The 24,249-nt window shown below is 38.8% G+C and overlaps 2 protein-coding genes across 22 annotated transcripts in view; one reads left to right on the forward strand and one right to left on the reverse strand.

The window, feature by feature from the left end:
- Positions 1-24,249, reverse strand: part of CASK (calcium/calmodulin dependent serine protein kinase) — a 242,662-nt gene that overhangs the window by 110,715 nt on the left and 107,698 nt on the right. For all 21 annotated transcript variants that reach the window (XR_011324962.1, XM_069784985.1, XM_069784982.1 and 18 more), the window contains exons 4-5: positions 12,052-12,129; positions 10,668-10,740 (exon numbers count right to left, since the gene is read on the reverse strand). Coding sequence is in view for 20 of the 21 variants with exons in the window: in XM_069784985.1 (XP_069641086.1) it covers positions 10,668-10,740; positions 12,052-12,129 (151 nt within the window). In the remaining variant the exon portion in view is untranslated. The remainder of the gene's footprint in view (positions 1-10,667; positions 10,741-12,051; positions 12,130-24,249) is intronic.
- On the forward strand, positions 137-3,174 carry GPR82 (G protein-coupled receptor 82). Its single transcript, XM_009923209.2, has 2 exons — positions 137-517; positions 1,716-3,174. Exon 2 carries the CDS (start codon positions 1,749-1,751, stop codon positions 2,781-2,783), a length of 1,035 nt encoding a protein of 344 aa, XP_009921511.1. The 5' UTR covers positions 137-517; positions 1,716-1,748; the 3' UTR covers positions 2,784-3,174.

Here is a 24,249-nt window from a genome sequence, read left to right on the forward strand (position 1 = left end):
TGTGACACCTCTTGGAGCTGAAGAACAGTTAAATGTCATTGAAAATACAAGTTTTCATGCATAAAACAGCAACTTCGTTTTTTTTTTCACTCTAGAAAGTGGGCAGTCCTAAAGAGAATGACAGTAACAATCCCTCCACCCCCAAAAAGACGAAAGCACTAGACAAAGGATTGTAAGGTGTTTCTATGCCATACCTACATGACCAAAGGAGTGTTACTACTGCTTTTCGACACTATCTCATTCTTTTTATTTCTCTAATGGAGTTGCACCCTGACCTGATTTCAACGTTTTTTTTGCACAGACAACATCATCTTGTCTGAACTTTAAATGTCTAGCTGCATTTTGCCACTGTAAAAGAAAAGTGTACATTCTGAAAACCTACTTATGTCAGAGACATATTCTTAACTGTACTTTCCAGATTCAAGTATCATCCATTTCATTGCAGCATTGGAGATAAAAAGGACATCAGACAGAAAAATTTCCTCTCTGCAAAGGAAGGTGCCTGCAGCTTGCATAGGTAAGCTTAAAACTACTACTTCTTTGTTTCAACTGACAAAATTTGGGCATTGACACAAAAATGATCATTAAGACTTCTAAATGACTGAATTCAACAATTACTTTGTGAATGTAACTCATTATCATAAAAGAATTTCATACATTTTGGTTCAACAATCCATATGGGACTTAGTGTACACTAAAATGCAACAGCTGTAAAAGTCAGTTTAATTTGCAAGTTGTCAAACATGGCCTACAGCATAATTTTTAAATATGACTTTTACAACTTTTTGCTATCTAATTGACTTGGTATCTGGCCTTTTTATCACAGCTACACAGAATCCTCTTTAGTATCTGAGTTCATTTACTTACAGCTGTTTAAAAAAAATTATTATCAGTCTGTAAGCTTGAAATCTGTTGATTTTTTTCCATATGATTTTATATGGAACAAAAGCTAACTAGGATACACTTCACTAAAACAGTATCTGTACAACAATAAAATCTCTCTTCACTACAGGTTAGTAAGCTGAAATGCCAGTTTTTATATGCATTGTATAGAGCTTTGATTTCTTATTTTCAGCCTGGAAATTGAGAAAAGATTGAAAACTGAACCTGGAAAAAATATATATATTGCAGTTTTCAACAACCATTTTCTATGTTGAAAAATACAGACTGAATTGCTTATGCAAAAGGTACATCTAAGACTAGAGCTTTGAATAAAGTAACATTAGATACAGGTATCAGCACAAAATAAATGCACCTATTCCTGCACCATGCACAGTCTAGTTTGTACTTAAATGAAGGTACAGGATACTCTTCTGCATTTCTGCAATTAAAGTAGTACTTTGCACTTATTTTGCTTATTTAACTGAATATAGTCTAGAAGTGGTTTCCAAAGTAGGTTACAGACGTTCCAGAAGATTGAGAAATAAACCAAGACCACACAGTTATTGTCAGACCCTAGCTTGAACCTTCTGTTTCCTAGTTTATTTTATTAGATTCTATGCATGTAAAATCTTTGGGGTTTAACAAACTCTCAGTGGAAGAGAACACCCAAAGGGTAACCTCATGCAAACTCAAGATGATAACCGCAGAGGACAAACAGCACTTCGTAACACTGAAAAGTAGGGGAGAAAAAGGAACAGTTAAAATAAGAGCAAAGAATAAAAGAGATGTTAGAGGCACATTACAGAAGAATAATTCTTTTCATTGTGTTTCAGCTCTGACCATTCATTCAAGAAATACCGGCATAAATGAGAAATTCAACATGTCTTCTTCAGCCATCGTTAGCTACTACTGTAGCTCTACCAATCATCTACTCTTTCTTATTTCCTGCTGGAAGTTTTGGAAATATTCTTGCTGCCTGGATATTTTCAAGACAAGCACCCACAAAAAGAACACAATACATTTACCTGGCAAACCTTGTCACTGCAAATTTACTTGTATGTAGCACAATGCCTTTTCTGGCTGTCTATTTTGCAAGAGGGTATCAGTGGACTTACGACTCTGTAGCATGCAGAATAGCAAATCACACTGGGACTCTCATTATGCATGTCAGTATGTATGTTACGATTATAATTTTATGTTCAACTGCTGTAAGTCAGTATGCAACACTGAAGAAAAACAGTGACACACAATTCTCTCAAGTGGTTAATGAAAACTTTTACAGATGTGTACTTGAAAAATTTCGTCAGCCAAAATTTGCTAAATATTTGTGCATCACTATATGGCTTACTGTGCTCTGCATAACGGTAACAGCTATAACATATAATGTCCAGGGAAGGGCTATGGAAGAATTTCAGAGATGCTACAACATCAGGGTAGAAGCTGGGGAATTTACCACAATGATTGCAGCTTCTCTTGCCACTGCATGTTTTTTTTTATCTTTTATGATAGTTTTGTCATCATACTATTCTCTTACCAGACATCTGAGTAAAATACAAAAAAATACCTGTATTGGAGAAAAACATCTAATTTACAATACAGTGAAAAGAAACATTCTTGTCATCCAGATGATATTAACTGTCTGCTTTCTTCCGTATCATATTTTTAGGCCAATTTTTTATATACTGCTTACAAATAATGACTGCCCAAGGCTAAACCGTCTAGTGGAAATTAAAAATTTCCTTACTTGTCTTGCTGCTGCTAAGAGTAGTTTAGATCCAGTTATAACCCTTCTGCTAGATAAAAAATTTAAGAAATGTCTGTATGGCCTGTTTACAAAATCCACACCAGAACACCACAAACGTAAAGCTGATATTTTCACTGAAGAGACTCCCGAAATGTGAAGGAATATGAAAAGATTTTAGTAGAATATAAGTAACAATAAACTCATTTAAACTACCTATAACCAGACTTTGATATGACATGGTGAATATTTAAGTAAAATGGTAACATATTACTTGTAAATTTTTTTTTCAAATTATCTTGCTTGCTACATCAACATTAGCCATAATAAATCTGATGTGCATATCCAAATGAATCCAAGTAATTTATACAGTGAACTGTGTAATACCCCTTTATCCATGCAATGCAAAAGACATTTTATGTTTGACCTATGGACAGTGTTTTCTACCTAAATAATCAAGGAAGAAGGCAGAAACAAGGCTGAAGTTGAGGACCCAGTTTTCTTTTATCATCAATAAAAGAATCCCAGGTTTTGGACATGGGTTTCCTTTATACAGAAGGCTGAACAAAGCACAAACGTTTTCTCTGCAATGGCTTAACCACATATCAAAGGCTTAAGGAAGCAGGCACAGAGAGCTACAAAACACATTCAAGATTAATATGTGTTTTTTGTTCAGGACTATTTGGGTAGAAAGTTGATACCTTTTTTTTTCAAATGGGGAATGCATCATGAGATGCTAAAACTCTTTAGTGCATAAAGAAAAGTTCTTGATGACATCTTACTCTAAAGTTACTGAAAAATGCCATTATTTACTTTAACTCTGTCCATCACATTAGGGTTTTGCTATAGGAACTGTTTTTTTAGGAGTAAAAAAGTGTGTTAAGAAATTATGTACTTTTTTAATTCTAGCTTTCACAGAAAAAGCTTTACTACAGCTTTGTACTAAAATAGCAGAAATCTCAGATTTAAGATTTAATTTATCACCCTGCTCTGACATTTCCTATCATGGCCACAGTGTTACTGAAATTACACACAGTGACTGAAGAGAAAGTTTTGATGGTGACAGATAACCTGCAGGGGTGAAGTAGCCACAGATGAACAGAAATTAGAAAATCTAGGATTTTACTTAGTGTTTGAGAAGAATGGGTTTTATACATGCTCTGTAGCTTTGTCAGGAGTCATTTTTCTTGCAGTCTTATCCAGGACAGTCCCATTCAACAGCTGAGGCAGTGGCTCCCTTATTGATACGCAGCCTTGGTGTACTCAGGATATCATACTCACCCCAAAGTGCTACAAACTTATTCCACATCAAAGGTGCATTAACACATGCTGCTCCAGAAGCCACCTCCTTCACACCAATGTTTAAATCCAGACCATTTATAGAAGAGTGCATAAAGCACAAAAGATCTACAAAATTGCAACATATGTGAATGTACAATAATATTTGGGGGGGGGAGGAAGGTTGAAATGCATACATGCAGTTATTTCTAACCTCTGGTACTACTTATGATTAAAAAAAACCCCAACAAAACAAAACAAATCACTGGAATTTCCATACTCCTAGCCTAATCTTGCGAGGTATATTCTATGGTTTAATTAGGAAGGCATAAATGCTTATTATTTACTGGTATACAAAATATATTCAATGATAAACATTTAATGATCATTAACAGTATGAGAGCAATGCAAATCAGGAGATTTTGTGGTTGGCGTGGTTTGTTTTTTGTGTTTGTTTTTTAACTGCAGAAGTTAGAATATCGTGATGACTTAAGTAAAGATTTCAATTATTTTGAACCATTTCTGTAGAAGACACTTAAGATTACATAATGGTTTTTTACCTTTGTACAATCTTCTCTGCAACTGAGATCAAGAGGAGTTTACTGAGTGTAAAAAGTCCTATAAAATACTAGGTATTCCGAGAAATCCTATCACTCATCCAAAACTTCACAATAAAATGTAGTAAGCAATTCTGTCTTCCCAACACTACTACTGAGTTCCATGACAGGTACACTAAACTGACCCAAGTGCCAGTAGACACAAAATACTAGGTCTTCTCTTGGAGGGACCCCAAGACTTCATATCATCTGACAGCTGCTTTGTGTTCTGCAGAAGTTAAATAAAGATGCAAGTGAAAAAGACAGAAAATCATAGGAGTATAGTATTTTATTTAATACAGTGTTACCCATGACAATAAAATTTAGTGATTACTTCTTTCACAGGATTCCCATGTGATGTTTAGCATACGACTTATGGAAAAACCTGAAGTTGGCAGCTTCAGGGTCTAATTCTACAAAGCGCTGTAGGAAAGTTTCTCTGCGAACACAGCCCTTGAGCATGGGAAGCCGGTTTGTGCAGGTGGGTTTTTGACTGCACAACACAACCAATGGCCAAGTACCTACAGCAGGACTGAATCGAGCAGTTTAAGTCCTCCAGATGGCACAGTGCTGCTTAGATGACTGGTTTTAGATCAGTAGCTGTAAGTCTGGGTGAGCAAAGCTGTTTACTACCAATATGTTCTTAAAACTTGCACAGGCCCAAACTGAGAAGCCACTACTTCTGTCCCTCCTTAAACACATTTTCTAGGGAGTGTATTTGCAGTTGTTAGGATATCTCAGCAGAGTGTCTGCCTGTGAATGTTCTTAATATAGAGTTCTTGATGGTAGCACAGGTTTAAGTCATTCTTTCTCCACTTTTCTAGTCACTTGTTCCCCAGTGCTGCATTTATCAAAAAGGCAAGAAAACGGATGAAACTTTGGGAACTACTAATCAAATATAACTTTGTGATAGACTCTTAGCAAGATGCCTTTCCACCTTTTCTACATAGTACCAAAAAATGACGTATACTTTACTTTTTTCCTATGTAGTCTGTTCAAGATGATGTCTCCTTTAAATTTTTGAATTGCATCAAAATTTTTCTTGTTTTAAATAGTGGAAAAGCTTTCATACAGTACAAGTAATTTTAAAAACTACAAATTGAGTAATACATTGGTCTAGCATTTGACAGAATAGTTCATGGAGGAAAAATCCACCAAAACAGAAAGGCATGAGGGAGGGACAGAGAAATACTTCAGCAAAATGCAGCTCATGTGCTAAACTTCTTGCACTGCTTAGACATCCTGGTGCCAAATCAGAAATTAGCAAGTGACTCATGAATTGTATAATAGGAAATAAAATAATTCACTTCCATAGCAGGGAACACAAAATCCTAAGGCAAATATGCACAGCATATGGTTTGCAAAGCAGTTTAAAAGACTGCAAGTGTCTGTCTATTTTCTGGTTAATCTGTTCAAATGTGCTACATGGGTGGCCAGCTCATCGATCAGAAGATACATGTTTTCTGACTGGCTGGGCAAATGACTGGAATATATAAACTTCCTGATCAGAAAGCATGTAGATGTTGAGCTCTAAGTAGGCCAAGCAGCATAAATATACTTCTCAGCAAAACTGCTTCTGAATACCCAGCAGCCAGCTAACAGTACACTAAGAAAAGGGCAGGACAAAATGAGAATGGGAACTCTGAGATAGGAAGCAGTTGCTACTGGATCTCAAGGATCTAATAACTTCTAGAAAATACAGAAAAAGCACCAGTTATTACTGGCTGTCCCCAGAAAGCATAAAACAGGTTCCATGCCAAAGTGAAAAGAGTAGAAGGAAAGTAACATGCAGCAGATTTCTTGTTTTGGATATTCAAAGATTGGAAAGAGAAGATGGTCTTAAAGAACAGCTTCTATTCCAGTTATTTTTTATATATTTGAATATACACTATTTACATAAACACACACACACACACGTACAAGCCTTACTCATTTTCTAGATACACCTAAAAGCAGAAGTATAAGACTCTTGAGCTCTGCTGGCAAAATCTGAAGCGCCTAACTACAAGTAGTTTAGGCAGTGAAAGACAGAAGTGGTAACTGTGTGCGCTCTCGGAACGCATATGGTTAATTAAGTTCTGTATAGCGCATAAATCAACATGCAAATCTATCCACAGATCAAGTCTCAAGTCACCTGGACCAACTGAGATTTGTTATGAGACTCACAGCACAGCGCATTAATGCTTAGTTCTACTCTCTGGAAAAAGTGGTTTTACTTCCAGCCACAGAAATATTGAACTGAATCTTATCAGCAGAGAAGTCAGAATCTGTGTATTTTTGCTTTAGCAGTTTTATCTATTTAGACGATCACATGTTGGAAACAAGCGTTCATACCCACTGAGATAAATGAAAATTTTGGATGTCTACATTTAGCCAACAAGCTTGCTCTGACTTCAGTTGCACACCAATCATTCTACTGATCACAGAAACACATACAAACACTTAAACTATACGGAAATCATAGAACAAAGTCGGAGTATTTGGAGTGGACTAAGGATAAAACCTCTGCAACTAATACTCTTGATGTGATTAAATTACTCGTGTATCAGTTATATTAAAAGGTATTTTTATAACAAGATTTCTGCAACTATATAAAATGCTACATAAGCATCACAATATAGGCTAACTGAAGATTGTAATACCTCTTGATGTTTTACTGATAAAAAAAACATTCCATTGAAGTTATTGCAAAAATGAACAGGTGAGAAAATCTGCAATAAACACTGAAGAAATGCACTTTTTATAGAACACTGTCCTGCTTCATAACTTACACAATGCTTAAACAGTCTATTTCTTGAGCTTAATACCATTCTACTTTCAGTAACTAGCACAAAAGTCTTCTACCAAGATCAATGTTAGTCTATCCTCTTACTAAAAGGTAACTCAGTGAAACGGTCAAGGCAACAAGATAAAGCAACTTTTCCCACATGCTGAGAATGTAATGACTCAAAATAGTGAATGCTGACCAAATGTGACTGTGCTAAATGCACAGTGCTGCTTTAGGTACTCTACACCACATTAACTGCCATAGGGATTGGAAATATTCAGGTTCACCTATTTATAACAAATCCACCAACTTCAGCTTTTAAAATCATAATTATTAAAATAATTCTGTAGCACAGAACTTAAGGAAGTTCAATGATCAGTAGTATCCTTCACAGTAAGAGTTGCAGAGGCATACTATTAATTTGTCTCCTGCTTGAAGAAAGTTTACAGCTATAGAGCACATTTTCGTTACTTGTTTTTAGTTCCATTAAATCTCCAGGCACGCATTATTGCCTGTATTAAATGTGTTGCTGTATACAAGGGAACTATCTTCAGTTGTATTTATGTTAAGAGAAAAACCACTTTAATGCAGAGTTAACCCAATTTATTACTTTCTTATTCCTGAAGGTGAAGTAAGAGAAAACACTATTTTGCAGGACAGAATATAGTGAAGTGGAGATTTGGAAGAAAGAGATAAGCCATTTTTCTCCTAGTTCTTTGTCCTGTTTCAAAGGTCCTCTCCCACTCATCACTTTTTAATGACTATATTAACAAAATACTTTCATTATTGTCTAATACTGACAGCTCAAGAGAAAGTGGCTGACTTCAGTGACAAATGGTACTCAAACTCTAGCAAGGGTTTTATGGAAAAAGCATCTCATTTCAGACCCACATTACTCCCATTTCCCCTTTTTTGATCTCTTACATAAAGATCATTCTGTATACATATTCCTGTGTAATAACAGTCTATATTGGAAAAGACCCCATTTCAATGTTGCTACTTTTGGTAGCCATCTTTTGGGTATTTCTGACACAGCAAGGTTCTGAAAGAATAAAAGGAATGGCTGAGTCCTATATCACTAGGCTGGCAGAATAGGAATAAATATTGTGGTAAGGGAAAAACTTCTTGACATTCACATTCCTGATGCACAGCTGTCTTGAGTTTTTCACCTTCCTGTGTTAGCATTTTCTACTTTCCTTATTGTATGATCCAACTTCCAAGCAGTGAATGAATGCAGGATCACATTAACTGCAGGTGAAGCAAAGGTGCAATTGTCACTGATTATAAAGCTTTTAAGCAACATTGAAAGGGGTCAAATTATATACAGAGGCTCAAGAAACATCTGGTCTCACAGAGCAGTGAAGAAAATTAAGACAACTACAGGCCATCTTGTAAAAGCTTTCATGTTTTGATTCTGTCATCGGAGGTGAATCTGGGGCATATGGGAGTTTATCATAGGCTGCATCATAGTGCTCCAGAAGCTTTGGTGGATCTTGTTACTTACAGAAGTCAGGTGAAGTTTTTGGCACCAGACTACAGCAAACTGAAGTATTCCCGTCTAACTCTTCCTAATTGGTCAAGAGCTAAGGGAGCACAAAAGTGGCTAAAAGACACCTAATTCTTACAGGGACTATAAGGTGCAAATTTTCCTGTGCATCAGATAATGATCAAACATTTTGCAGTTCACAATAACATTCACAGAAAGCTTAAGAAGGAAAAAAATGTAGTATGACTACATCAACCTTACAGATTTTTATTAATTCACTTTCATCTATTCAGACAATTTGGAAATTGGTCATTTAGTCTACTTCCTTTCAAAACAATGTCTACAGTGACATCTAGAGCTGGGATATTGCAGTTAGCTTAGTATGTTACACACCCAAACCCTACAGGCGTATTTCTGCACTGCTTTTGCCAAAATGAAACACTATCTGTTGGTTTACACTACTTTAGACTGATACGTTAAAAATTCTTGCTCACTTATGTAACTGAACAGGTTTATTTCTAAGGATGGTATTTAATAAAAACAGTGATTTTAAAGTTTTCAGAGTCTGAATAAGCTACAAAATAAACTCCCATTTTATACTCAGCAAAATGGGCCTCCCTCAGAGGCCCTTGAAACTGAAATTTGTTTTCGTTCAGTAACATAGTCCAACAAAAACAGGTGCAGCTTTCAGGAACACACAGCAACATAAAGATGATATTAATTCTGAAATCTCCTGTGATACCAAAAATGAACAATTAAAAGAATCTGGAACCTTCAAGACAGAACAAGATGAGACACTCTACCAGCAATTAAGAGGCTGTATTTAGAATTTGCTGTAAGAAATGACTTTTAAAATACCAAACTTAGAGGGGAAAAAAAAAAAAAGCCTATTACATGGAATAATTTTCTTGATTTTAGAAGGAAAGGAAGAAGATTGAGAAAGGTCTGCAATACCTGTGTACACAAGACCAAATGACTCTTTAAAAGAAAATCATCAGTTCAGTGTCCGTACTCTCTTCCCTCACAGATCACCTGTAGGAGTTTGAAGCACAGCTTACCCTCTCTCAATCTTCTCCAGTCACTAAAACCAGAGATTCACTCCTCAAACTGCACCATCAGAGCTTGTCAGAATTTTCATTAATTCCTATAATGCTTAACTCACTTTGGATAAAAGCAAACTCTTAGAGAAGACAAGTGGGAATAACTATCTTAGACTACGACATTAACAACGAATATGTATATTCAAACTGAAGAGAGTCAAACCCACTTAGGTTAAAACTCCCAGTTACTTACATGACAGTATTTTGGGATAAACTAGTTCCATAAATATCCATAGAAATAGTACAAAATTTACCAGATCAAAAAAAGTATGTACATACACTGTTGTTAAACACTGTATTTCTCCTCCCAAACTTGTTTGTATTAGAGAAGTTTTCATAATAAGTGTATAAGACTGCTTGCAAGAAGTAGGTAATACTACCAATACTGTGGCATTTAAGCATGCACATCTCTGAAGTCTTAGTCTGGATGAAGACTGTCATTATGCTGTCAAAACGATGCCATTGATCTACCAATTCCAGTTTAATTAATGCAATTAATTTATGTACACACTTGCCTAACAAGAAAAAAAAAGCAAGCAGATTTCATATGAATATTCAAAAACTAGAAATTAAACTGACTTTGAAAGTAATTTGCAATCAAATGCATATGTAATCTGTGAAGAAAGACCTCCTAAATGTTCTATATTGATGGAATTAGAGATTGGGTTTAATCTTACATGACACAGTAAGAGTAAACACACACTCAGCAAATATAGCTTCCTTTTCTACAGCTTCCCCCTTCCTTTAAATTACAGAAATCAAAAATCTGTAGTTTGTATTATTGTGGTGAAAAAAAGGAAAAATTAAAACCCCTTACCTTCACATCCCTGTGAATTATATTATTATCATGACAGTAACGTAGAGCTTCCAATATCTGTCTCATGTAATGACTGAAAAAACAAAGACATCATACATGACAAACCTGCAGGGAAAATTACTATAAACATATAACAAACCAAGTTTTAAGAGTCTAACTATGTAAAACTAAATCAACCAACTTAACCTTAAGTATGCAGAGATCAGTAGAATAGAGTTTGTGTTTATAATAATGAATAATAAAATGTAAAGTTTGAGGATTATTCTGATTGAAGTCAAGGAAAATTAGAAAAGAAAAATCTGCATTTTCCATTTTGTAAAGGTTTCAAATGTTCAGTAATTCTGCTTCATATGACAAGGAAGTCAGGACCCTTCAGGTCTTCTATAACAAAACACAGAAAGGCAAAAAGTGAGTATCAGTGCTGATTTAACTAGAAAGGGACAGAACCAAGATCTTGACTTGCTTGATGCAGATTGAAGACTAACTTCTTTCTCCCGTGTCCAAAGGATCCCCTGACAGATTACTGACCACAGAAAGCCAGGAAAGCCAACAGCATCCTGTGCTGCATCAGGCAGAGCATTATTATTGGACTAAGGGAGGCAATCCTTGTCCTCTGGAGGTTCCAGCTGGTTATAAGGAAATGTTTTTCCCTAGGAACATAATTATGCACTGGATCAAGTTGACCAGGGAGGCTGTGGAATCTCCATCCTTGGAGATTTTCTAGACCCCCCTGGACAAAGCCTTGAGCAACATAATCCAAATGAAATGTTGACCCTGCCTTGAGCAGAAGGTTGAAATAGAGACCTCCTGATGTCTCTTCCAACCTGGCTTCTATGATGCTAAAAAAACTACAGTGTCAAGAAAAGCAAACAAAGAGTCTCATGGGCTTTGAGCTCAATTATCATGCCACTGGGACAATGGGGTTTGTTGTCCTTCTGCAATTATATAGACTCTTTGACTTTAGTTTACCTCCTAAGTGAAAAGTTGAAGTGACCATAAATAAAGTGATATATAAAAAAAAGGGCGGGGGGGGGGGGGGGGGGAGACGGGAGACAACTCCATCTAGCAAGACGAATAAAACTCAGACTTGTCAGGCAAGTCACCTAATGCCATTGTATGAGAGATCCATAAACGGCAAAGACAGAAAATTAAGTATTGGATGTGAAATACTATTTTATTCAATAATCCCATCCAAATATACAACTAGTAAATGACAAAATGCTCCAAAATTCTACTTTGATTATGTGAATTATTGTAATAAACATTCAGACTGTGGAAACAGGATTATTTATAGTATTCCAACTTCTAGCTACCAGATTGTACAACAGTGTATTCCATTATTTTCCATTTATCCTGTGGGATTAATTAAAATTATAATACATACCTGGCTACAGCCTCGCTGTACACAAATCCAGCATCTGCTCTCTTCACGATTTCAAAACACAGATCTGCTCCATCCATACTGCAGGTAAAAAGAGGGAAAAATGCTTCAAAAAAATCTATTTACTCCACTTATATAAATCTTATATAAAATACTCTGGATACAATGCATTACTAACTAAACCAGCATTTAATAGGTAATCTAACAGAATATGGCTTGCCACAGGTTAACTGTTTTATGCCCCTCAGATCATATAACAGTTCTCTCAAAACATTAGCAAAACCAAACATTTCTTCTACTGCTTAAACCGCTCATTGAACAAGGTGCGCAAGACAGCAGAAAGTCAATGCCCTGTACAAGAAGGCTCTGCAAGTTAACAACTAATGCATGACATTACATTAAGTCTGTTCTTAAAAGCATTACAAGTGCAACTCTATCATAAAGACTGTAGTTATACAAAAATCTTACTCAAATTGAATTTTAAATGAAGACTTTAAAAAATGCTATAGAAATGTAGTATAGTTTTTCCAGTTAGCATTCTCATAAGGATAATTAAGAAGCCAAAAAGATATTTTAAACCTCACAGCCTCACTGAAGGCACCTGAAAACAGTGACAGCACACATACTGTATCGCTAGCTCTGATACTTGATAATTTTGTTCCTTTTCTCCCTAATTGTCTGTAGTCTTTCTGATAACCTAACTTCTCACGATGAGTAGTATTAACACTTTTAGATGCACGTATATTGATAGTCCTTAGGCTAAAATTAGACTACCATTTCTCTAAAACCAAAGCAGTTTGGTGTGGCGTAACTGCCCTCCCTTTCTTTCTCCTGTAAGTAACCTAAGGCAGATTTATATCTAAAAATGTTCACTGCTTGACGGGGCAAGGAGAGAGTAACAAGACTTAACAGGAACAATAAAAATCACATTATAATTCATGCATAACAAGGCACTTGCCAAAATATCAATTGTAACATGTCATTTTCAGCATTTACACATTTCTTTTCTCTCCACCAAAGACTCAAGGGGGGAAAAAAAAAGCAGAATTTGCAAGGTATCTAGGAAGCCAGCGTCATCAGGGCCATTTTGGTAAGCTATCCAGAATGTCAGCATACAATTACTTTTGCTTTGTTATGCACCTGTGTATTGGGTTTGTGTGGCAAGGTTTTGGTATTGGGGGGCTGCAGGGGTGGCTTCTGTGAGAAGCTGCTAGAAGCTTCCCCCGTGTCCGACAGAGCCAATGCCAGCCGGCTCCAAGATGGACCCGCCGCTGGCCAAGGCCGAGCCCATCAGCGACAGTGGTAGCACCTCTGGGATAACAGATTTAAGAGGGGAAAAAAAGTTGCTGGGGCACAGGAAACTGCAGCTGGAGAGAGGAGAGAGAATTTGTGAGAGAAACAGCCCTGCAGACCCCCAGGTCAGTGCAGAAGGAGGGCAGGAGGTGCTCCAGGCGCCGGAGCAGAGATTCCCCTGCAGCCCGTGGGGAAGACCATGGTGAGGCAGGCTGTCCCCCTGCAGGCCAGGGAGGTCCACGGGGGAGCAGATCTCCACCTGCAGCCCGGGGAGGACCCCACGCCGGAGCAGGGGGATGTCTGAAGGAGGCTGCGACCCTGTGGGAAGCCTGCGCTGGAGCAGGCTCCTGGCAGGACCTGTGGCCCCCGTGGGGACCCACGCTGGAGCAGTTTGTGAAGAACTGCAGCCCGTGGGAAGGACCCATGCTGGAGAAGTTTGTGGAGGACTGTCTCCTGTGGGAGGGACCCCACGCTGGAGCAGGGGAAGAGTGTGATGAGTCCTCCCTGTGAGGAGGAAGGAGCAGTAGAGACAACGTGTGATGAACTGACTGCAACCCCCATTGCCCGCCCCCCTGCGCCACTGGGAGCGGTAGGTAGAGAATCCAGGAGTGAAGCTGTGCCTGGGAAGGAGGGAGGGGTGGAGGGAAGGTGTTTTGAGATTTGGTTTTGTTTCTCATTACCCTATTCTGGTTGATTGGCAATAAATTAAGTTAATTTTCCCCAAGTGGAGTCTGTTTTGCCCATGACGGTAATTGGTTAAGTGATCTCTCCCTGTCCTTATCTCGACTTATGAGCCCTTTGTTATATTTTCTCTCCCCTGTCCAGCTGAGTTGGAGGGGGGAGAGGGGGAGTGACAGAATGGCTTTGGTGGGCACCTCCACAACCTGCAATGCAAAACTTCTTAATGAGTCACAAACAATGTGCAGGAGCTTTAATTCCCAAATAAATCCAAAAGGTATCCCCATGCAAAATACACTATCATGTAGATAGAGCACTGACAACTATAAGAGAGACTGGTGACCAAAAGAAATGCACATTCATTTAAGTAGGTGGAAAAAAAATTTCCTGGGCAGTTATTTCAGCACCTGGTACCACCTTCGGATTTAACAAGCCCCACAAATAAATATCCAGAGGCACTCAAGATTTTTAGCAGTATCAATAGTTGCTGAGACACCGAGCCACAAGTGTCATTCCTTTACACTAACTTTTCTCTTAAACAAGGTGTTTATAATCAAAATGGTCTTGAACATGTATTTCTACCTCTCACTTACACATACCAGCATTTTTCATTTAAATTTTGTAACAGTAAGTGGCAGTTTGAATTCTTTTTGCAAATTTTTTTTCAATTAGTTTAAATTGTTTTGATACTAAAAATTGCTACAGACTGTGAGCAGTAATGTTTGAAAGTTTTATGCCATTAAGATGAATTCTTTTGATCTCAAAAGCACAAATATGTGGCAGATCTATTTTAATCGCTGACTTTAACTGACTACTTTTTCAAGACAAAATCTTATTCCAGGAGTAGATTTTTCTTCCTGTACAAATAAGGCTTGTATCACCCCAATGATGTTGAATTTTATAAGAAAATCTTAGGTGACTTTTATCTAGCTGAGGCTGCAAAAGCAAGAGTCAGCCTCAGTTATAAGAAACCCCAGAAAATTCAGTGCACTAACAGACTAAAAACTCAGCAATATGACAACCACTTAAAAGATGACTTTGCAGAAAGTGAAAGCATTATGTGATGTAAGAGCATTAAAGTTTTGAGATACCAATGAAATGAAATTTCAGGAAGTCTCAAGGTTTTTTAAGGACTAACAGCATTAGGCACATGAGAACCATAAAAATAATTTTAAAAAGTTAAAATCCACCAAAATAAACACACACACACACATATATATATGCTGAAGACATAAGAGGAATATGCAAAAAAAGTTGGCAAAATTACAGCACGCTCGTGATCTGAGAGAGAATCACCTGATACCAGTAGAGGGCACTCACGGAAGCTACATAAACTGATTGGGACAGGTCATGGTACTTACACTGAAAGTGCCAGCTCAAGCAACTCCGAACGGGGAGTTAACAGACACCACCACCACATCTGAATTGTTTTGGGTATCAGTACGAAATATGTCCCCCAATTTCCCATATTCTACTATTGATTTTTCCATGTTTTTAGCAGAACTGTGCCTGGATCTCAGCCCTTTGGATAAATGTTTCTTTCCATAGCTCTGATCAGTGCTACTGTGCACCTTGAAAATCTTTCTACTGTTCTGCACAAAGCTGATGATAAGTTGCAACTTGCCCAGAAAGTTTACTCCTGAATCACATTCAATGCAGAAATCTGTTCTGAGGCCAACAGTCACTCTGAAGAATAGACAGTATACTCCAGAAGGGATCTACATTTTAATACTGGGGTATGATAGCTTTGAATTTGCAGATGACCTAATAAGATGTGACCTACAACTTAATTTATCAATGAAGAATCAGAAAGTTTAAGAAACACTGCTTTAGTGAATTGAATTATTACTTAAAAAAAAAAAAAAAAAAGACTTGGCATATTGCTTGTAACTGAGCTTAACTGAGTTTTGTACCATGTATGTTAAAGGTCTGTGCACAATACCATTTTTTCCTTCAGTTGGATAGTTTTTATATACTTGCCATCTTCACTTACAACAAATAAACTGCCATAAATTAACTTAAAAAATACAGTATTTAACTTTTTTTGAAGAGCTATGTAGTAACCTCTGAAAATTAAGACCAAGAGGTACAGAAACTCTTACTCTCTATATATTGCCCATGCATCCAGGCTTTAGCTCATTCTAGACAATTAAATGATGTTCCTGAGTTTACCTTCTCAGCATCTGTTTAGTACTTTTCAGTACTTTAGATTGAGACATTTTTACAACTTTGGTGGCAGCCAAGAGATGAATTTCAGTGCTCTTTATAAACTAACTCATTCCATTTAGTCACAAACAATGGACAAACGTCGCTGAATAATTCTTAATTCCTAAATCACAGCATAGAAGATGATCTTAGGAGGAGTAAGTAATTCTAAATAGGTATGCTTGGAAAAAATTTTCTACTAGTGTTTTCATAGCAATTGTTCAACCCGAGTATTAAATAGCACGAAATAAAGAACATAGGCATCCTTAAAAAGCACTGATTTTCATAGTAACATAAAAGTAGTACTGTACCTAACCTGAAATCTTTAATCCATACTCCAATTTAATGTTAAAACCTCCATGTCAGCCAGTATCATGAGGCCATACAAAAATACTCACTTTATAGCAATGCTGTGTGAATTAGTTCATGTTTATACAAACTCTTGAAAATACAAGTATATGCATTAACATTTTATATTGACTTCTACCAGTTAATTTTGCTTAAAAGTGGGTCTTCTGAAGCTTTGCTAACATAGAATAATGCACCTTAATAGCCTGTGATACTTAAAGTTTTAATAAATGCCTGAATTTCAATGCATCAGTGTCTCAATGCTCTGAATTCTCAGTTGCTCTGCCAAATTTTGCTACTTATTATAAGAGAGCCAAAATTTCGATTTCTAAGTCTGGCCTTCTGAACAGGAAGCCCCCAAAGATTGCTCTTTAAGCATTAATACTAATGAAGTCTGGGGTCCTATTAATTCCTGTCCTTCAAATGAAGGAAATCAACAAATATTAAGCAAAAGTTAAGACGAAAACCTGGTATCTCTTTCCTCAAACGTAAGTTAGCTTTAAATTCTCTATCACTTCCTTCGACCGTAATCAATCAATAGTTCACAGGCTATCGGGGACAAAAAAGAAACAGCATACCCAGACCAGATAACTGCCTAAACTTTGTGTCTCTGAGTAACAAGGCTACAATGTACCAAATATGTGTAACAGTAAAAAAAGAACGAAAAATCCCAAATACAAACACAATGGAAACAGAGGGACCTGGACAAGCTCAAGAAGTGGGCCCATGTTAACATCATGACGTTCAACAAGGCCAAGTGCAAGGTCCTGCATCTGGGTCGGGGCAACCCCCAGTATCAGTACAGTCTGGGGGTTGAAGGGACTGAGAACAAACCTGTGGAGAAGAACTTAAGGGTATTAGTGGATGAAAAACTGAGTATGAGCCAGCACTGTGTGCTCGCAGCCCAGAAAGCCAGTTGCATTCTGAGCTGCATCAAAAGAAGCACGACCAGCAGGTCGAGGGAGGTGAATCTCCCCCTCTATTCTGCTCTCGTGAGACCCCACCTGGAGTACTGCGTTCAGCTTTGGGGACACCAACATAAGAAAGACATGGACCTGTTGGAGCGAGTCCAGAGGACGGCCATGAAGATGATCAGAGGGCTGGAGCACCTCTCCTATGAGGACAGGCTGAGAGAGTTGGGGTTGTTCAGCCTGGAGAAGAGAAGGCTCCAGGGAGACCTTATAGCAGCCTTTCAGTACCTAAAGGGAGCCGACAAGAAAGCCGGAGAGGGACTTTTTACAAGGGCATGTCATGATAGGATGAGGGGTAATGGCTTTAAACTGAAAGAGGGTAGATTTAGACTAGATATAAGGAAGAAATTTTTTACAATGAGGGTGGTGAGGCACTGGAACAGGTTGCCCGGAGAGGTGTTAGATGCCCCATCCCTGGAAACGTTCAAGGTCAGGTTGGATGGGGCTCTGAGCAACCTGATCTAGTTGAAGATGTCCCTGTTCATTGCAGGGGGGTTGGACTAGGTGACCTTTAAAGGTCCTTTCCAATCCAAATTATTCTATGATTTGAAATTAGAGTTAGTCACTTTAGGCTCCCTTTCAGTCCACAGGAAAAAACAGCACATACAGAGATGCCTCAGATTTAGAGTGTAATTTTTAAATATCTGAAGTTAGGACAGACAGACTTTCTAATTTAATGACTTCTCTAAGTGTATTGTAAGCTTTTCAAAATGAATTTGAAGTTTTTTCCTTTTGTTGGATATTTTGAAAGTCTGGCCCAAACTTTAAACCTAGAAGCATCTGAAATTATTTTCTTTCAGTAATCAGAGCAACCTGTTTTGGCGTGAAAAATACAGTTTTTAGTTTGTTTTGATTTTACTTTTAAAAGTTAACATTTAAGACTTATTTTTATCCTAGATGGAAGTTCTTTCATACTTGCATTATGCATATAAAAGATGAAGGACTACAGGTGAGACTGCGTTTAAAAATAAAACCATAAATGGAATCCTAACATCATTAAGTAAATAATGTAAAAAAGTTTTCACTCCAGAAACTAAGAAGCTGTGCTATTTCACAGTATTGTAATAAGGCAGAATAAATAGATAGCATTCATTTTTTCCCCTTCTTTTTTTAATTAACACTTCAACAAAGCCAAGTGATTGAATGTGCTGTCATTTAAATGCTCATCAGCTTATGCTTAATGTAAACCTAAATAATTGCAGCATTTTGAAGTACTGCTTTTATAAATTTGAGATTTTAAAACTAAAGCATTTTTACGTTAGCTAGGTTAAATGGCAGTTACATGTATATAACTATACATATATGCAGCCTAACTGGTAAATAAGATCAGTTCTTCCAATGTCCCAAGAGATAAATCTCTCTTAGAATGCACTAAGAAAAGCAAAACCACCTATGTATAGTGGCAAGACAATATTCTGCAAATGACCAGATATTAAGGTGTCTGCAATTCACTCACTGCTTATGTATCTGAGCTCTTCAGCATGGAAGGTAAGTACTCTCAGTCCACATCTTTTGATTATACTGAGAATAAACTGCATATAATGTACTCTAAGTCTAAAATGCACTCTTCAGACACTTCAAATAGAACATTTGCTTTGTTTTAGAAATATTGCAAGTAGCTGACCCTTCTCAAAGTATTGTTGTCCTGGTTTCAGCTGGGATGTAGTTAACTGTCTTCCTAGTAGCTGGTACAGTGCTATGTTTTGAGTTCAGTATGCGAAGAATGTTGATAACACTGATGTTTTCAGTTGTTGCTCAGTAGTGTTTAGACTACAGTCAAGGATTTTTCAGCTTCTCATGCCCAGCCAGGGCACCTGACCCAAACTGGCCAACGGTGTATTCCATACCATGGGACGTCCCATCCAGTTTAGGAACTGGGAAGTGGGGGCAGGGATTCGCCGCTTGGGGACTGGCTGGGTGTCGGTCGGCGGGTGGTGAGCGATTGCCCTGCGCATCATTTGTACATTTCAATCCTTTTATTACTACTGTTGTCATTTTATGAGTGTTATCATTATCATTATTAGTTTCTTCTTTTCTGTTCTATTAAATCGTTCTTATCTCAACCCAGGAGTTTTACTTCTTTTCCTGATTTTCTCCCCCATCCCACTGGATGGGGGGGAGTGAGTGAGCGGCTGCGTGGTGCTTAGTTGCTGGCTGGGGTTAAACCACGACAATTGTCATTGATAAAGACCCATGGTCATTAGAAAAAAAGTCATAAGCAACAGAATATAAAGCAAAAGTGATAGTTATATACCAAACAGAAAACAGCATTCTACATAAAACCAGTGTTTCTCCCCGCCACATGCATAAGCTACCAAGCAAACATGATGTGACAGGGACAGCGCTGTCTATATGTCGTGGTTTAACCCCAGCCAGCAACTAAGCACCACGCAGCCGCTCACTCACTCCCCCCCCATCCAGTGGGAGAAAATCGGGAAAAGAAGTAAAACTCCTGGGTTGAGATAAGAACGGTTTGATAGAACAGAAAAGAAGAAACTAATAATGATAATGATAACACTCATAAAATGACAACAGTAGTAATAAAAGGATTGGAATGTACAAATGATGTGCAGGGCAATTGCTCACCACCCGCCGATTGACACCCAGCCAGTCCCCGAGCAGCGAATCACTGCCCCCCCCTTCCCAGTTCCTAAACTAGATGGGACGTCACATGGTATGGAATACACTGTTGGCCAGTTTGGGTCAGGTGCCCTGGCTGGGCATGAGAAGCTGAAAAATCCTTGACTCTAGCCTAAACACTACTGAGCAACAACTGAAAACATCAGTGTTATCAACATTCTTCACATACTGAACTCAAAACATAGCACTGTACCAGCTACTAGGAAGACAGTTAACTATATCCCAGCTGAAACCAGGACACTAGAATAGCACAGTATTGAACAAATACTAAAGAAACCAGACTGTGCCCCATTTCATAAATGGAATTTTTAAATAGCAGGAGAGTTTTGCATATTATTTGTTCTTTGCAAGGCACAGACTTAAAAAAAGATTGCTTTCATCTATTTTGACACTATAAAATGTATCTGTTTCACATAATTCTATTGACTACATGCTTGTGTTAGGTAAAAGGTCACAGTTAAATCAAGACTAATGATGGATCACTTGTGTGTGGAAGATAACTTCCTGACACAGCTGGTGAGGGGGTCAACCAGGGAAGGTGTCCCTCTGGACTTGTTGTTCACAACCAGAGAAGGACTCGCGGGTGATGTGATGGTTGGGCATAGCGATCGTGAAATGATAAAGTTTTTGATTCTTGAAGAAGTAAGGAGAGGGGTCAACAGAACTGCCACCTTGGACTTCCAGAGGGCAGACTTTGGCCTGTTTAAGAGACTGCTTCACAAAGTCCATTGGAAGGCAGTCCTGAAGGGCAAAGGAGTCCAGGAAGGCTGGACATTCTTCAAGAAGGAAATCTTCAAGGTGCAGGAGCTGGCCATCCCCATGTGCCAAAAGATGAGCTGGCAGGGAAGAAGACCAGCCTGGCTGAACAGAGAGCTTTATCCAGAACTCAGGAAAAAAAGGGAGTTTATGACCTTTGGAAGAAGGAGAAGGCAACTCAGGAGGACAACAAGGATGTTGTGAGGTTATGCAGGGAGAAAATTAGAAGGGCCAAAGCTCTCAAAGAACTTAATCTGGCCATTGCTGTAAAAGACAATAAAAAATGTTTCTATAAATACATTAGCAACAAAAGGAGGGCTAAGGTGAATCTCCATCCTATATTGGATGTAGGGTGAAACATAGTGACAAAGGATGAGGAACAGGCTGAGGTACTTAATGCCTTCTTTGCCTCAGTCTTTAACAGTAAAACCACTTGTTCTCTGGGTACCCAGACCCCTGACCTGGGAGACAGGGATGGGGAGCAGAATGAAGCCCCATAATCCAAGGGGAAATAGTTAGTGACCTGCTACACCACTTAGACAAACACATATGTCTGTGGGACTGGATGGGATCCACCCCAGGGTGCTGACGGAGCTGGTGGAAGGGCTCACCCAGCCACTTTCCATCATTTATCAGCAGTCCTGACTAACCAGGGAGGTCCCAGTTGACTGGAAGTTAGCAAATGTGATGCCCATCTACAAGAAAGGCCAGAAGGAGGATCTGGGGAACTACAGGCCTGTCAACCTGACCTCAGTGCCGGGGAAGGTTATGGAGCAGATCATCTTGAGTGCCATCACACAGCATGTACAGGACAACCAGCTGATCAGGCCCAGTCAGCAAGGGTTTATGAAAGGCAGGTCCTGCTTGACTAACCTGATCTCCTTCTATGACAAGGTGACCCGCTTAGTGGATGAGGGAAAGACTGTGGATGTTGTCTACCTAGACTTTACTAATGCCTCTGACACGGTTTCCCACAGCATTCTCCTGGAGAAACTGGCTGCTCATGGCTCTGATGGGCATACGCTTCACTGGGTAAAAAACTGGCTGGATGGCTGAGCCCAAAGAGTTGTGGTGAATGGAGTTAAATCCAGTTGGCAGCCAGTCACAAGTGGTGTTCTCCAGGGCTCAGTATTGGTGCCAGTTCTGTTTAATATCTTTATCAATGATCTGGACAAGGAGGTCGAATGCACCCTCAGTAAGTCTGCAGAGACACCAAGCTGGGCGGGACTGTTGATCTGCTTCAGGGTAGGAAGGCTCTACAGAAGGATCTGGACAATTGGCCAAGGCCGACTGTATGAGGTTCAACAAGGCCAAGTGCCAGGTCCTGCACTTGGGTCACAACAACCCCATGCAGTGCTACAGGCTTGGGGAAGAGTGGCTGGAAAGCTGCCTCGTGGAAAAAGGACCTGGGGGTGCTGGTTGACAGCCGGCTGAATATGAGCCGGCCTGTGCCCAGGTGGCCAAGAAGGCCAACAGCATCCTGGCCTGTATCAGAAATAGTGTGGCCAGCAGGAGCAGGGAGGTGATCGTCCCCCTGTACTGGGGACTGGTGAGGCTGCACCTCAGGTACTGTGTTCAGTTTTGGGCCCCTCACTACCAGACAGACACTGAGGTGCTGGAGTGTGTCCAAAGAAGGGCAACGAAGCTGGTGAAGGGTCTGGAGAGCAAGTCTTATGAGGAGTGGCTGAGGGAACTGGTGTTGTTCACCCTGGAGAAAAGGAAGCTGAGGGGAGACCTTATCGCTCTCTACAACTACCTGAAAGGGGGTTGCAGTGAGCTGGGGGTCGGTCTCTTCTCCCAAGTAACAAGCAATAGGACAAGAGGAAATGGTCTCATGTTGTGCCAGGGGAGGTTTAGACTGGGTATTAGGAAAAATTTCTTCACCAAAATGGTTGTCAAGCATTGGAACAGGTTGCCCAGGGAAATGATTGAGACCCTGGAGGTATTTAAAAGACGTGTAGATGTGGCTCTTAGGGACATGGTTTAGTGGTGGACTTGGTAGTGCTAGGTTAACGGTTGGACTTTACGATCTTAAAGGTCTTTTGCAAACTAAATGATTCTATGATTCTATATACAGCTGTCAGCAAATAACACCACAGAATGGGAAAGAAAACTATGACTGTATGATGAAGACTAAAGCTGGCCTATCTCAGATGCAAGGTCTCTCCAGAGCCTCCAAGGGATCTCTTCCATCAGTGGAAAGAGTCCATTACCCTTCTGAGGAGCAGCTGGGGTGTGTGTGGGAGCAAATAACTTGGCACAGGCACATACTTTCTCATTTATGATATAATAACATCTAAATACTTTTAAAATAATAATTTTACTTTAAGAATTAGACTTTCTGGGACAGGGTCTGCTTCTTACTCTACACAGGCACTTCATCTATTACGACCAACTGCTTCTATGGAGTTTATTACAGCAGTACCATATGGCTAATGGCAACCTACTGGTAACATGACATGATGGCTCCATTCTAAAGAGTGCTTGAATTTCTGTATAAAGTGGTTAAAAACATAGCTAAATTTTTTGTGTTAAACTTCATTGCTACTGTTCATGTTCATCAGTACTTCTATGAATTATGACTTGATTTTTTAAACATTTATTTTTACAAAATTTTCAAAATTGGGCACAGATTGTATTTTTTTCCTGAGTTGTACAATCTCTTGTTATCAGATATATGCTGCATTTGCTTATTTAACGTGTAATTTTTCAAATATGATAGATTTGGCAAGATATTCAGGGCCATTTTAGCAGCTGCTCCATGTAGCTCACAGCTTATGAAAGAGAAACAGTAGTGCACCTATGTATCATTTACGTGCAACTGATGGCACAAAGTTTTAGGTTTGGTTATTCTGTGCGTTTCATGAGCTGGACCTGAATTAATTTTCACGCAAAGCATCTGCCAGTCCACAAATAGCCCATCACCAGCTGGGCTTATATCTCCTCTGCAAATCTGTGTTGTCTTCCCCTTTTCTGTCATTTCAGAATAACTAGACCCTAATAAAATATATTTTATTACTGTGGACAGAACTTTGTTGCAAAGCAGTTAAATTTGTTATAATAATAGCATAATGAACAGAAAGCAGTACGAGGAAAAATAAGTTACCTACAAATACATAGATGCTTTTCTACTAACTACAAGTTTCTTATTATGGTCACAATTATATAGTATGCCACTAACTCAATAAAACTCACACAATGCAGTCTTACTCCACAGCAAACATCAGTCTTCTGTTGAATCGCTTTACCAAAGCGTCCCCTTCAGCATAATACACTGCACCCACAACTCTTCCATTCCCTGCTACATTTT

This window comes from Haliaeetus albicilla, chromosome 6, assembly GCF_947461875.1.
Source record: "Haliaeetus albicilla chromosome 6, bHalAlb1.1, whole genome shotgun sequence".
In the NCBI taxonomy this organism is placed as follows: Eukaryota; Metazoa; Chordata; class Aves; order Accipitriformes; family Accipitridae; genus Haliaeetus; species Haliaeetus albicilla.